The sequence below is a fragment of the Pan paniscus genome, chromosome 7, assembly GCF_029289425.2.
Source record: "Pan paniscus chromosome 7, NHGRI_mPanPan1-v2.0_pri, whole genome shotgun sequence".
Classification (NCBI taxonomy): Eukaryota; Metazoa; Chordata; class Mammalia; order Primates; family Hominidae; genus Pan; species Pan paniscus.
Genome location: NC_073256.2, coordinates 104,037,420 through 104,052,557, shown reverse-complemented (window position 1 = coordinate 104,052,557; position 15,138 = coordinate 104,037,420). Strand labels below are relative to the sequence as shown.

The 15,138-nt window shown below is 34.6% G+C and overlaps 1 protein-coding gene across 1 annotated transcript in view; it reads left to right on the top strand.

Moving 5' to 3' along the window:
- CNGB3 (cyclic nucleotide gated channel subunit beta 3) overlaps positions 1 to 15,138 on the top strand; it is a 170,560-nt gene that overhangs the window by 94,345 nt on the left and 61,077 nt on the right. The window contains exons 8-10 of the mRNA XM_003821153.7: positions 3,337 to 3,423; positions 6,821 to 6,885; positions 7,637 to 7,759. Coding sequence (XP_003821201.2) covers positions 3,337 to 3,423; positions 6,821 to 6,885; positions 7,637 to 7,759 — 275 coding nt within the window. The remainder of the gene's footprint in view (positions 1 to 3,336; positions 3,424 to 6,820; positions 6,886 to 7,636; positions 7,760 to 15,138) is intronic.

Genomic DNA, 15,138 nt, shown 5'->3' with positions numbered 1-15,138 from the left:
CAGTGCACCCATCACCAGAGTAGTGTACATTGTATCCAGTATGCAGTTTTTTTGTCCCACCCCAAACGCACCCCCCCTTCTGGTCTTCAAAGTCCATTATATCACTCTGTATGCCTTTGCATACTCAGAGCTTAGCTCCCACTTATAAGTGAGAACATATAGTGTTTGGTTTTCCATTCCTGAGTTACTTCACTTAGAATAATGGCCTCCAGCTCCATCCAAGTTGCTGCAAAAGACATTGATTACTTTTTATGTCTAAATATTATTCCATGGTGTACATATACCAAATTTTCTTTATCCACTCATTGGTCAATGGCCACTTAGGTTAGTTCCATATTTTTGCAGTTATGAATTGGGCTGAAATAAACCTATATGTGCGTGTGTCTTTTTCATATAATGACTTCTTTTCCTTTGGGTAGATAGCCAGTAGTGGGATTGCTGGATCAAATGGTAGATCTACTTTTAGTTGTTTAAGGAATGTCCATACTGTTTTCCATAGAAGTTTTACATATTTACATTCCCACCAGCAGTGCATACACACTCCCCTTTTACCACATCCATGCAAACATCTATTGTTTTTTGGCTTTTTAATATGGCCACTTTCAGGAATAAGGTGGCATCTCATTGTGGTTTTAATTTGCATTTCCTTAATGACTAGACAGGTCACTAAAAAGCAGACAGTGTGTCTGCTTTTTTATTTTTAATACATTATTTTAATTACTGTTCTGTACAAATCTTGTTACAAAGATCGGTTGGTTCCATATTTTTTGCAATTATGAATTGGGCTGAAATAAACCTATATGTGCATGTGTCTTTTTCATATAATGACTCTTTTCCTTTTGGTAGATACCCAGTAGTGGGATTGCTGGATCAGATGGTTGATCTACAGAAATCTGTGCCAATGTGTTAATATTAAAATGGCTAATGACTAATGACTGTAATCATAGAGGAGTTGAGAGGGGAGTTGAGCAATTGAATAGAAAGCAAGTAAAAAAATTATTATGATTTGAGCTGAAAACTATAGGTTTTAGAGTAGCACTAGACAGGTCAACAGTGTGCCTGCTTTTTCATTTTAAATACATTATTTTAATTACTGTTCTGTACACTTCTTAACTTGTTACAAAGATCAATACCTGTAGAGTAAAATCAACGAGGTTTGATGATATGATGCAATTTGGGCGGGGGGGCATTTTTTTCATGTTTTTTGGCCATTTGTATAACTTCTTTTGAAAAATACCTATTCATAGCATTTGCCAACTTTCTGAAGAGATTATTTGTTTTTTTCTTGCTGATTTGTTTGAGTTCCTTGTAGATTCTGGATACTAGTCCTTTGTCAGATGCAACGTTTGCAAATATTTCCTCCCATTCTGTGAGTTGTCTGTTTTTTCTGATGATTATTTCTTTTTATATGAAGAAACATTTTTAATCAGGTCCCATTTATTTATTTTTATTTTTGTTGCATTTGCTTTTGGGGCTTTAGTCATAAATTCTTTGCCTAGGCCAATGTCCAGAAGAGTTTTTCCAAGGTTATCTTCAACAATTTTTATGGTTTCAGGTCTTAGATTTAAGTCTTTGATTTATCTTGGGTTGATTTCTGTATAAAGTGAGAGATAGGGATCTAGTTTCACTCTTCCACATGTGGCTTGCCAGTTTTCCCAGCACCATTTATTAAACAAGATGTCCTTTCCCCAATTTATGTTTTAGTATGCTTTGTTCAATACCAGTTGGCTATAAGTATTTGACTTTATTTCTGGGTTCTCTATTCTGTTCCTTTGGTCTATGTACTACTTTTATACCAGTACCATGCTGTTTTGCTAACTATAAGTCTGGTAGTGTAATGCCTTCAGATTTGTGCTTTTTGCTTAGGGTTGCCTGGGCTGTGAGGGCTCTTTTTTAGTTCCATATGAATTTTAGAATTGTTTTTTCTAATTCTGTGAAAAAAAAGTTGGTATTTTGATGGGAATTGCATTGGATCTGTAGATTGCTTTTGGCAGTATCATCATTTTTACAATATTGATCCTTCCAATCCATAAGCATGAGATGTGTTTCCATTTGTTTGTGTCATCTGTGATTTCTCTCAGCAGTGTTTTGTAGTTCTCTTTGTAGAGATCTTTAACCTCATTGGTTAAGTATATTCCTAGGGATTTGTTGTTGTTGTTTTACAGTTGTTGTAAAGGGATTGAGTTCCTGCTTTGCTTCTCAGCTTGGTCATTTTTGTATGTGTATTGGTGTATAGCAGTGCTACTGATTTGTGTACACTGATTTCACAACCTGAGACTTTACTGAATTTGTTTATCAAATCTAGGAGGCTTGTCTTTGGGTTTTCTAGGTATACGATCATATCATCAGCGAACAGTGATATTTTGATTTCCTCTTTTTTGATGTGAATGCCCTTTATTTCTTTCTCTTGCTGGATTCCTCTGTCTAGGACTTCCTCAGCTCTCTATTTTATATGTGTGGCCTTACAATATGTTCTTAACTGCTCTTAATTGTCTTAAAATGTCTTAAAGTTTTTCACATACCCTATTAAGACCATGTAAAATTTAATAAAAATGAATAATTATTTTACACAAAAGAATTTCTTATTGTTGTTGCCATCAAGAAAGTATGAAGTATGACATTGTCATTTCATAATGACCAGGGTAACAGAAGGCCAAAATAATTTTAATACATGACAATTTTTGAAAATTTCTTAGCTATAATAATATTTTCAATACCTTCTCCCATCAGAGCTGCTGATTAATTGCAAACATTATTGATTTCTTTGCTCTCCTCTCTCAGCCTGCACAGGCTCTGATAGATACTTTTAAAGCAGTTTATTGGTAGCAAAATGGTTCAAAGTAGACAAGAGTAGAAAGTATTGAAGAGCCTAAATGAACCACAATATAATCAACTGTGAACACAGGAGAATTGGCTGAAACATAAAAATATATCACTACAATGAAAGTACAATGCTTTCAAATAAAATCAAGAATGGACTTGATTTTTGGTCGAAGAGCCCCATGTTAAAAACACTGTTAAAACGTATTTTAACATTAGCAACTATGCCCATTGTATATGTGACAGCTCAATAAAAATCCCAGTAAATGCAATGCCTAAGGAGAGATCAGATGCACGGAGGTGGAAATGAAATATGTTGGAAGGAGGCTACAAAATAGTTTTCATGGTGCTAATACACCTTAAAAAGTCCCATGCATAGTTAATTGAAAGCAGTTTTGGATTAAACAACAAATAATATATTGTGATTGGTCAACTTTTACAGACATCAATGTAAATCCATCCATTCCCAGAAAGGCATGTAAACACAACATATTTGTGAATGTGTTCTTTCAACAGTTGGATGTCGCATCAATAATACCATTTGATATTTGCTACCTCTTCTTTGGGTTTAATCCAATATTTAGAGCAAATAGGATGTTAAAGGTAAGATAACTATATTTAATTGTCTTTTCCCTTATAATGGAAATATTTCTATTTCCCTATAATGGAAATCTTGAAACAATTTAAAGTATCTTAAAATTATCAATATTCTTAATTTTTCCCAAACTCTTCTCCATCTTTCTGCCCTCATCAATGCTATAATTTTTTTTAATGAATGAAGAAAAAAAATGTCTACTGGTGAAAGTTGCTCCTGGTTTTTATTTCATATCTCATAACAGATGTTTTTATAATCTAAAATAGGGATGCTTTGTCTTTCTAAATTTAGCTATAATTACAAATGAGTATTTTATACTTTTTGTTTTTTTCTATTTGTCCTTTTTCAGTTGCTGAATGCATGGTGTATGGGATGTAAAATTAAGGGGTTAGGTTAGATTACCCTAAATTATCTTACTCATCTTAAATTTTGTAATTCTAAAAAAAATGTAAACATACTTTTACATCACAGACATGCTTTCACAAGTATGTGAGCACATACTTTCACATCACATTTACTTACATACTTGAATATAACTCAAATGTTTCTCAAGAGGGAATTAGTTAAATATACTGAAATATATTTATATAATTTATATAGTAGAACATTTTGTAGCTTTAAAACAAAGAAGAGGAAGCTTTTTATGTACTGATATGGAAAAAACTTCAAGATAAATTGCTAAGTAAAAAAGCTAGTTACAGAACAGTTTATAGAACAATACTACCTTCTGTATAACAAAAAAGGAAAAATATTCAATTTTTGTGTATTTACATAAACACTGAAAAGCTACAAAAAGAAACTCATCAAAGTGGTTACCTGAGATGGCAAGGGAAAGCAGGAAGGAAAATCAGGACGGATAGGGGCAAGAGTAAGAGTGAGACTGTTGGAGGTATATATTTCATATTGTTTTTGAACTATGTGAATGTATTACCTATTCAAAATGGTTATAAAACATAAATACTTTATAACTCATAGCTTCATTTGATACCTAAAAAGAATTTGAGGAGAGTCAGAAATTGAAATTTCATGTAAATCTTTAACAATAGCAACAATATTTTTCCAAAAACAACCTTCTTAAAGGGATCACAAAAGACTTTATAAATTGTAGATAATTATCTATTTTGCATCTTGGGAAGACGAGATAACATAACCTGGTAACACCAGCAGATCCTGACAACAACAACGACAATAATAGTTGCAGCTGTCTGTTGAATACACACTTGAGGCTACACACTTTGCTAAAACTTTATATTCATTATCTCACTGATTCCTCCCAACAACTTCATTTTAGAGATGAAGAAAATGAGAATTAGCATGGTGGAAAAATCTGTCCAGACACACTGCATATGAGGGGCAGTGTCTGAACTCTATTACATTTATCTAACTCCAAATTCTTTATTATAATCAGATTGACTGGGTAGGCCTCAAGCTGAAAGGTTTTTTTTTCTCTGCTCTGATATTTAAACTTCAGAGGTTCTTTATCCCTTATTTCCAAACATCCGAGACAACTCTAGAGACTTCTGGTTTGACCATGGAATGTGAGAATAAATGGAGGTGGAACACAATAATATTCCAAGCAATCTAGTGGTCAGGCCATCCCTTATCAAATTTTCAGTCTCACATGGAAATTTCAGAAGGTACCTGCTTGGACATAAACAATTTTCAGAAATTCTCAGGTTTCTATAGATTTAGGAGTTTATCTGGCATTATGATAAAAGCCTATAAAATGCCAACTCTTCATTCCCCATCTCTGTAACCTAAAATGTCCAAAAGCCCTCTCTATCCATTAGATGTTTAAATATAGGAGATCCTGACAGTCAACATTAATCTTCTTTTCAAAGCCCCATAGTCCATTCATATAACTTATTTATAAGGGTGTCATCTTAATGCACAATTCCCTAGGATAAATATTTATCATCTATATGTCTCCAAGTTATAAATGAGAAAACAAATGAATATACATTTTATTTTTAGTGAACACAAGCTAAATTTAAAATCATGCCTTTGTGCAAACTTGTATTAAGAGCACAATAAACAAATTACCACACATTTAAATTATAATCTGAGTGTTTAAGAAGTTTTTTCCTACTTAGGAACTCTGGAAAAACAAATCATTTGTGTATATTTCTAGTTAAATAGTCATTACTATTACATATAATATTTTTAATTCTAAACGTTCTATTGCAGTCATATCTACGTTGGGCAAAATTTTGAACTAAGTAATCTCTGCAGTCCCTTCTATCTGTAAGAGTCTATGATTTGAAGCACATTAAATATATTAACTCATGTATGCACACAACCCTTTTGGGGGGCATCTTTTCTTATTGATCTCATTTTAAAGATGAGGAGACCAAGACACGGAAATAGCAAGAGACTTTTCCACGGTTACACAGTAGTAAGTGGTAGAGACAGAACTGGCATTTGGCTCTGGATTCCATACTTTACCGCCTATAGAAACAAAAGAGGAAGTAGGAAGTAGGAAATAGGAAGTAGGAGTGCATGCAGGCAGAAAAGGTTGAGATAAAAGTAGAAGTAAGCAAGAAAAAACCTTGAGGGAAATAGTAACTCTGCTTGTATCAGATGCACATAAACTCTTTGTATCTTTGAATAATGTCAAGAATGGCCAACGCTAATACTTACTGAACTTTAAATTTTGTTTAAACAAATACACATTTAATGCAATTCACTGAAAAATAATGCTAGTGTTGAGCAACAAGACTTAACATCTATTTATAACTTTAATGTGCCGGGCGCGGTGGCTCACGCTTGTAATCCCAGCACTTTGGGAGGCCGAGGCGGGCGGATCACGAGGTCAGGAGTTCGAGACCACGGTGAAACCCCGTCTCTACTAAAAAATACAAAAAATTAGCCGGGCGTGGTGGCGGGCGCCTGTAGTCCCAGCTACTCGGAGAGGCTGAGGCAGGAGAATGGCGTGAACCTGGGAGGCGGAGCTTGCAGTGAGCCGAGGTCGAGCCACTGCACTCCAGCCTGGGTGACAAAGCGAGACTCTGTCTCAAAAAAAAAAAAAACTTTAATGTATTATACTTTTCCTCTTTTATGTATGTTTTTGGAGAGTGTGACTTTAATTGTTGGGAAATAGAGTTCTACTACATGCTTTCAAAACAAAAAGGAAAACAATGTTTTTTAAGTTTCATTTTCAACAAACATTAAAATAAGACTATAACTACAGGGTAGCAATAAAATAAAGCAAAATAAAGCTCTGGAAGTATAATACCATGCTATAAAATGTACTGTCCAGAGGAAAATATCACTAAACAGGATCTTGGTTTTTTTAAAAAGACAAATGAATAAAATTATTTTCAGTAATAAATTTCATATAGTTTTATTTAAATATATATATTTAAGACTAACATGCTTTTGGATTTCTTTTGCTTTCCTATATAGTACACTTCATTTTTTGAATTTAATCATCACCTAGAGTCTATAATGGACAAAGCATATATCTACAGGTAAAGTATAACTCAGTATACTTGGGGGAAGGGGAAAAAGCAATGGTACAACATTTTAGACAGAATTTGGCAGGGATATGACCTCCCTCTTCAAAAAAAGGATATAATTTCAGCTCTGGCTATATAAAATATAGGACTATGTTCTAGAACAGATGTGGATATTTTAAGTGAAATAAGAGTATGAAAATCATATCAGATTTTAGAAGAATACTGGACTAAGAAAACAGGACTTATTATCTGCCTCTGTCAAAACAAGTACAGAAAAACATACTCTTTTGCAAGTTAACTTTAAACCTTTCTCATGATAATTCATTCCTAATCTGAATTTCATTCGTTTGTTGTTCTAAATTTTACTTGCACCGAAACCTCTAGTTGCCATTCATCGTAGCATAAAGTCTCATGAGCTTTTCAGAGATATCCAGTTAAATTAACATAGTGTATTTTATGGGACTTAAACTGAAGAAGTGACCCTTGAGGCATGTCTTTCATGGAGTTGACTCACAACATCTGTGAAAAGAGAGGAAGTTTTCTTTTTCTTTTTTTTTTCTTTACACTCTGTCAATCCCAGTCAAGACATTGCCATCAGAAAACATGCAATGGCACCATCACTTTGTACTGTACTAATGAGAGTTAACAGTTCACAAATCCAAAGCAAGGGGTTCGCTGGTGACTTTAAGGAAAAGAAAATGTTAAAATAGGCTGTATTTCAGAAACAACATGAATCTTACTTTGCATCTATTCTCTCTGACAGAGTTATTCGAACAACTGGATACTTGCTGTTTATTCTGCACATTAATGCCTGTGTTTATTACTGGGCTTCAAACTATGAAGGAATTGGCACTACTAGATGGGTGTATGATGGGGAAGGAAACGAGTAAGTTCTGATTTTGAAAGAAACCTTTATTGATTATTTTTAACATTCTGTTTCATTGTATGAATTTATGAGGGCTAGTGTTTTTGAAGCTGTCATAACCCATTCAATGGCTGGTAAATACTATTTGGCCATAAAAGAGGATAAAATCATGTCATTTGCACCAAAATGGATGGGACTAAAGGTCATTATCTTAGTGAAATAAGCCAGACCCAAAACGATAAATATCACATGTTCTCACATATATGTGGGAGCTAAAAATTTTGATCACATAGAGACAGAGCGTGGAAAGATAAGAGAGACTGGGAAGGGTGAGTTGTGGGGAGAGGAGCGCATAAAGAAAAGTGGATTAAAGGATACAAACATACAGTAAGAATATATTCAATGTTTGCAACAGAGTAGGGTGACTATAGTTTCAAAACATGTATTGTACTCGAGTAATAAACACCCTAAACACCCTGACTTGATCACTATGCATTGTATACATGTAACAAAATTGCACGAGTACCCCATGAATTGGTCTAAATAAAAATTTTTAAGCTGAAAAACCTCTTTAGTAAGTCAATACATTTTTAAGTGAAAGAAGGTAGAGAATAATAGAATAGAAAATATCAGAGTCTGATAGATAGTAGGGGAGTGTGTGTGTGTGTGTGTGTGTGTGTGTGTGTGTGTGTGTGTATCCTGAGTTGGCCTGTGAAATGCATTTTTTACTCTGGATCATGATCAAAAAAGTTTGAAAGACTCTAGACAACTGAGCAGTAAGGTAACTTTTAATAACTCCGATGCTGATTGTTAGTAATGAACAATGTTAATTATTTAAAGGGCAGGTGCAGTGGCTAATTAGTTTACCAGTGAAGGGTTTTATGGGTTTATGAGTCAGCTATAACCACTAACTCAATTAAACACTTAGAGAGTAACGAGGATCATAAATTAAACTTGACAATTAGATATGCAAGTGTCCCAGAAATAAAAAAAGATCACTTGAAAAATTTAGAACAGTAGAATCAGGACTCAGAAATGGCAACTGGGTTATTTAATAGTGAAATTTCCTTTTGGTAAAATACAAAGACCTCGCATAAAGTTGACTTCACTAACTTTCTGCTCCAGTGAAATGACATTGAACATATAATAAGGCAATGTCCAAACTGGAAAAAAAGCAGGTCCCAGCATTACTTTGAAGGGCAACTCACGGCAGCCTTGGGATGGAGAGCAATTATAGGATAGAACAAAGACAGGGAAAATAACTTACAAAATTACACACTACCTAGAGTGAGTTGGATATGCATAAGGGATTATAACAACCAGAACCGATTTTAAAGAATTTAAAGTCAGAAGGACCACTGATTGGGAAACACACACACACAGACACTCTATTTCCAGAAAAATTACTAAATAAATAATTCCCTTTAGAATGTGAATTATTTACTTTGATATAAACAACTAATTTATATAAAAATTGACTAAAATACCAGCTACAGTAAAATTGCCTCAAAGTGAATATGTAATCCAACATCATTAGATGACTGTGGCTGATAGCTGTTTTTTTCAAATTAGCAAAATAATATAGGATCGCATCAGAATGCCTTCCAGAAAGTGAAGCTATTTCTCCTTTTACACCTAGACGCCTCTCTGTGGAGTTTCTAGGGACTATATCTTGTTCCCAGTGTCAAGCTCAGTATATTAAGTATATAATAATAGACAATATATAGCTATATAAAAGCAGGAAGAGAGAGGGGGAGTAAGGAAAAACGAAAGGAATGGCCAAATCTGCATTGTAACAAGAAGAAAGAAATCTCAGCTTCAGCCCATAAGAAACTTCAAGTGTGCTAGTGTTTTGGATTTCTAATTCCAGCTACATCATAGACCAGGTAGCCAAGATACTCTCTCTAAAATGCAAGATAAATTACCTGTTGTAATTTTGTTAAGTTACTTATTATAATTATTTGTTATAAGTTTCTAAATGAATACAATTACAACAGTTTTCAGTGATTGCTGAGTTCCCTAGAAAGTAAGAAGTATCTCCAAAGGCTAAAACACAAACATATGTACCAAACCTGGAGTACAGTAGAAAATGAGTGTGAGTAACCACTAAAGAACAGAAATAGAGAGAATAACTTCTAAATTAGTATAAGGGGAAAAAAATGAGTAAGGAAATTTAAAAAGCAAACCAGTCCAAAAAAAGACACAAAGATAAGGAGTGGCAGTTTTGGGGAGAAGTACAGGAAAGGCAGGACAATAGAAGACACAACATAAGATGGTAAGGACAATTTAAAATAGATCAGTATGTTACCAGAAAGGGGTCCTGATCCAGACCCCAAGAGAGGGTTCTTGGACCTTGTGCAAGAAAGAATTTGGGGCAAGTCCATGGAATAAAGTGAAAGCAAATTTATTAAGAAAGTAAGAAATAAAAAAATAGCTACTGCATAGGCAGAGCCGTGGCATGGGCTGCTTGACTAAGAATACCTACAATTATTTCTTGATTATATGCTAAACAAGGAGTGGATTATTCATGAATTTTCAGGGAAAGGGGTAGGCAATTCCCAGAATTGAGGGTTCCTCCCCTTTTTAGACTATATAGGGTAACTTCTGGATATTGCCATGGCATTTGTAAACTGTCATGGTGCTGGTGGGAGGGTCTTTTAGCATGCTAATGAATTATAATTAGCATATAATGAGCAATGAGGATGACAAGAGTTCACTTTCATCTCCATCTTGGTTGTGGTGGATTTGGGCCAGTTTCTTGACTGAAACCTAATTTATCAGCAAGCTCTCTGTTACCTGTATCTTGTGCCAACCTCCTGTTTCATCCTGTGACTTAGGATGCTTAACCTCCTGGGAAGGCAGCCCAGTAGGTCGCAGCCTTATTTTACCCAGCCCCTTTTCAAGAGGGAGTCACTCTGGTTCGAACACCTCTGACAAACATGTGCGGTAAATTAATGTGAACTAAACTCACATGCTAATAGAGATTGTCAATTAACATTAGTCAAAATAAGCTTTAAAACAAAAGACATTTTAGAGAAAAAGTTCACCATATAATGATAAAAGTTTTGATTCATGATTGTCAAAAGACAAAATTACAACAAATTTATTTTAGTGATCTTAATTGGCTTTTATTTGCAATTCTAGAATCACGCAACACCTCAATTCTATAAAATAAAATGAGTGTTCTGATGAGCTGAGCAAAGGAGGTTGGCTTCATAGGCAGAAAAGGGCTGAAGAAAGCAGAAACAGAGAACAAAAACGGATTGGTCATTTCAAAGTTACTTTCCCTGTAAAGGTTAAAGTAGAGGGGACTTCCTTACCATGCTGGATAAAACTGGCTTGTTTGGGGATTTAGCTATCTCTCTTTCTCTCTCTCCTGATTTCTTGGAATGGCAGATAAACAACTTAGTTTCAGTTTGGTGACATAGAACTTCAGCATGAGTAATTCCATTTTGCTTTGGTCTGTTTGGCCTAGTGCAAGAGTTTAGTCCAAACCAATGGCCTCCTATAAATTTTATTTACTACCATCAAGATATTCCAATTCTAAATGTGTATGCACCCAATAAAATACTCACAATCATTCAAAGAAAACCATAAAGCAAAAATTGATAGAAGGAGGAGAAATTGGCCAATATATCATCAAAGTGTGAGACACCAAACATAATTATTGACCGGTCAAGTAAGCAGAAACAATAAACATATAAAAGATTTGATAACCCAAATAACAAGCTTGATTTCATGGGTACAAACAGAATCTTGCACCCAAGGATTAGAAACTACCCATTTTTCTTAATCACTCACAGAAAAACTACTAAAAGTGATCATTTTCTAGGCCCCAAACTAGTTTTGATAAATTCCACAGCCTTGTTATCATACAACTCACATTCTCTGACTATAAATATTACCCCATCAACTCTGCTCTGCTCATTTAGACTGAAGCATTCTCACTCAAAACCAAAGCTCCAACAATCCTGTTACCAACTGTCAGGGACACAGGTTGCCACCCTTGCAATGAAAATGCTTTTAAAAGCAGCCTCTTTACTTATCTTTTTAGATAATTTGCATATGTCAGTTACTAGTATACTTATCCTAACAGTTTTTTTAACATCGATTTCTCCTTCTATTGCTTCATGTTACCCTTTGATCTTGTAAGCCAAGTTTTTGCAATAATTACCTATTTTTTAACTTAAGCCTTGTGATGGTCCTGGTGACCTATAAATTGAAGGTTGCTCATTAGGCCTTTGGATTTGCAAATTTTGCCCTAGTTAGAATTAGGCAGCAGACTGTGGGGCATAAATGGAACACTGTGAACATTTAAAATAAGTCAAGTTTATTATGATTCCATTAATTCTCATCAGAACAGCAATTTCTATTCACATCAATAGAAGGCATTTTTATTTATATTGAGTGAATAACATCCTTCTTTAGACTGTAAAATGTGAGAAAGAATGCAAATATTTAGTTCAAAAGGAGAACACAAGTAAGTACCTAAGATTATGTGATACTTAAAAATGTTCCCAATGTATTTTTGTCCACATATATCCCAATTTTATGTATTTTCTGACATAAATTTCCCACTGTGCACAAATTTTTTAACAAATCCACAGTCCCAGTCCCTAATGTATCTTTTCTTTGAAAAAAAGAGAAGTAAACAAGGCATCATGGGAATTATTGACTTTAGTTGAGGTAAGGAAGGAATCAGAATTACTATACCATAGTGCTAGAAAAATTTAGGTAATCCACCTTCTTAATTTTACAGATAAACATGATGAGACTTAGGTAGATGAAAATATTTATTCAGGATGTCCTAGATACCTCATAGCTGAGATCAGACAATGGCAGAGAGAGAGAAGGAAAGGGAGGAGGGGGGAGAGGGAGAGGGAGAGGGAGGATATTTATATTACAATTCCTAGAGGGTCACCCTTGGAATATAACAAAAACAAACAAACAAACAAAACAAAAAAAACCCAGAGCAAAGAATCAGTGGATCAGAAGGAAGTGAAGGTCAGTGAGAAGCATGACAAGGGAGAATTCAGAAGGAGATTCAACAGATGTGTTCACAGATACAGTCTTCCTACATTCTCATTTCAGTAAGTCTAGGTATGCATTCACTCATCCATTCCAGTCATTCAACAAATATTAGTGAATTCCTATTGTGTGCTACTAGGCCCATAAACACCTACCTTTGTAGCACTTACATTCTAATAAGACCGTTCTCCCTCATAGCCATTGCTTCCAGTAATAAGTTTACAGAAACTAGGGACTAAGATGGATTGAGGTAGTTAGGAAGGTCCACACAGAAAGATAAGTATAGAAGGGGTACTTTTAAAAATTGCATGTCCCACTACAGATTTACCACAATGGCTAAAATTTAAAAGACTGACAATACCAAGTGCTGGAATAATGACAATGCCAGGTGTTAGGATAACATGGGGTTACTGGAACTCTCACATATTGTTAGAGGGAATGTGAAATGATAAAACCATATTGGAAAAAGATCTGACAGTTTATTTTACAACTAAACACAACTACCTTACAACTCAAAAATTCCAATGTAGGTATTTTACCCAAAAGTAATGAAAATATATGTTCACAGAATAAAACTTGTTCAAGAATTTTCACAGAAGCTCTATTCATCAAAACCAAAAACTTGAGGCAGGCTAGGTATTCATCCGTAGGTGAATAAATAAACAAACTGTGGTATAAAGATACAATGAATACTATGCAGCAATAAAAAGGAATAAATTACCAATACACAACATAAATAACTCTCAAAACCATACTGAGTAAAAGACATCTTATACAGAAGCATATATACTGTACGATTTCATTTATGTGAAATTCTAAAACAGGCAAACTTATCCACGGTAGAAAAAAATTAGAACAGGTGATTGCCTCTGGCACATTTGAGTAAGGATTGACTGGGAAAAGAATTGAGAGAACTTTCTAAAGTGATGGCAAGGCTCTATGTCTTAACATGTGTCTTGTTACACAGGTATATGCATTTGTCAAAATTTATTAAATGATACAAAAATCAGTAGCATTTCTACACACTAACAATAAACTATCTGAAAAAGAAATTAAGCATCAAAAAGAATAAAATATTTGGAATAAACTTAACCAAAGGGGTGTGAGACTTGTACACTGAAAACTGCAAAATGCTGATAAAAAAATTAAAGTAGAAACTAATAAATTGAAAGACATCTGTATTCAAGGGCTAGAATAATTAATATTGTTAAAATGTCCCAACTACTCACAATGATCTATAAATTCAATGCAATCCCTATCAAAATCTCAATGATTTTTTTACAGGAACAGAAAAAAATCCAAAAATTTGTATGGAACCACAAAAGACCCCGAATAGCTTAAGTAATTTTGAGCAAAAAGGACAAAGCCAAAGGCATCCCACTTCCTGATTTCAAAATATATCACAGAGCTACCATAATCAAAACAGTATGAAACTGGCATAAAAACACACATACGGTCCAATGAAACAGAATACAGAGCCCAGAAATAAATGAATACATAGATGGTCAACTGCCTGTCCAAGGGTGCTAAGGATATGCAATGAGGAAAGATAGTCTCTCCAATAAATTGTACTGGGAAAGCTGGATATCCACAAACAAAAGAACAAAATAACTACCATATGACCCAGCAATGCCACTTCTGTGAATATATCCAAAGGTATTGAAATCTGTATCTCAAAGAGATATCTGCACTCCCATGTTCATTGCAGCATTGCAGCATTATTCGCAATAGCCAAAATATGGAAGGAACCTAAATTTATCTCAACTAATGAAAGGATAAAGATAATATGGCAGATATGCACATATATAATAGAACATCATTCAGCCTTAAAATGAAAGAAATTCTGCCATTTGTGACAATATAGATAGTGCTGGAGGACATTATGCCTAGCAAAATAAACAAGACACAGAAAGAGAAATACCGTCTGACCTCATATGACCTCACTTGTATGTGGAATCTAAAAGAGTCAATTTCGTAGTAGTAGAGAGTAGGATGGGGGTTACCAGGGGCTGGAGGAAAGGGATAATGGGGAAGTGTAAGTCAAGGAGTACAAAGCTTCCATTATGCAAAATGAGTAAGTCCTAGAAATCTACTGTATGGCATAATGCCTATAGATAATACTGTACTTTCTTTAAATTCACCAAATGGTCCTACTTAACATTAGTGCCTTTTTTTTTTTTTTTTTTTTTTTTTTTGGGACAGGGTCTCCCTCTGTCGCCCCGGCTAGAGTGCAGTGGCACCATCTCAGCTCACTGTAACCTCCGCCTCCCGGGTTCAAGCGATTCTCCTGCCTCAGCCTTCCTAAGTAGCTGGGATTACAGGCACCCACCACCATACCTGGCTACTTTTTGTATTTTAAGTAGATACGGGGT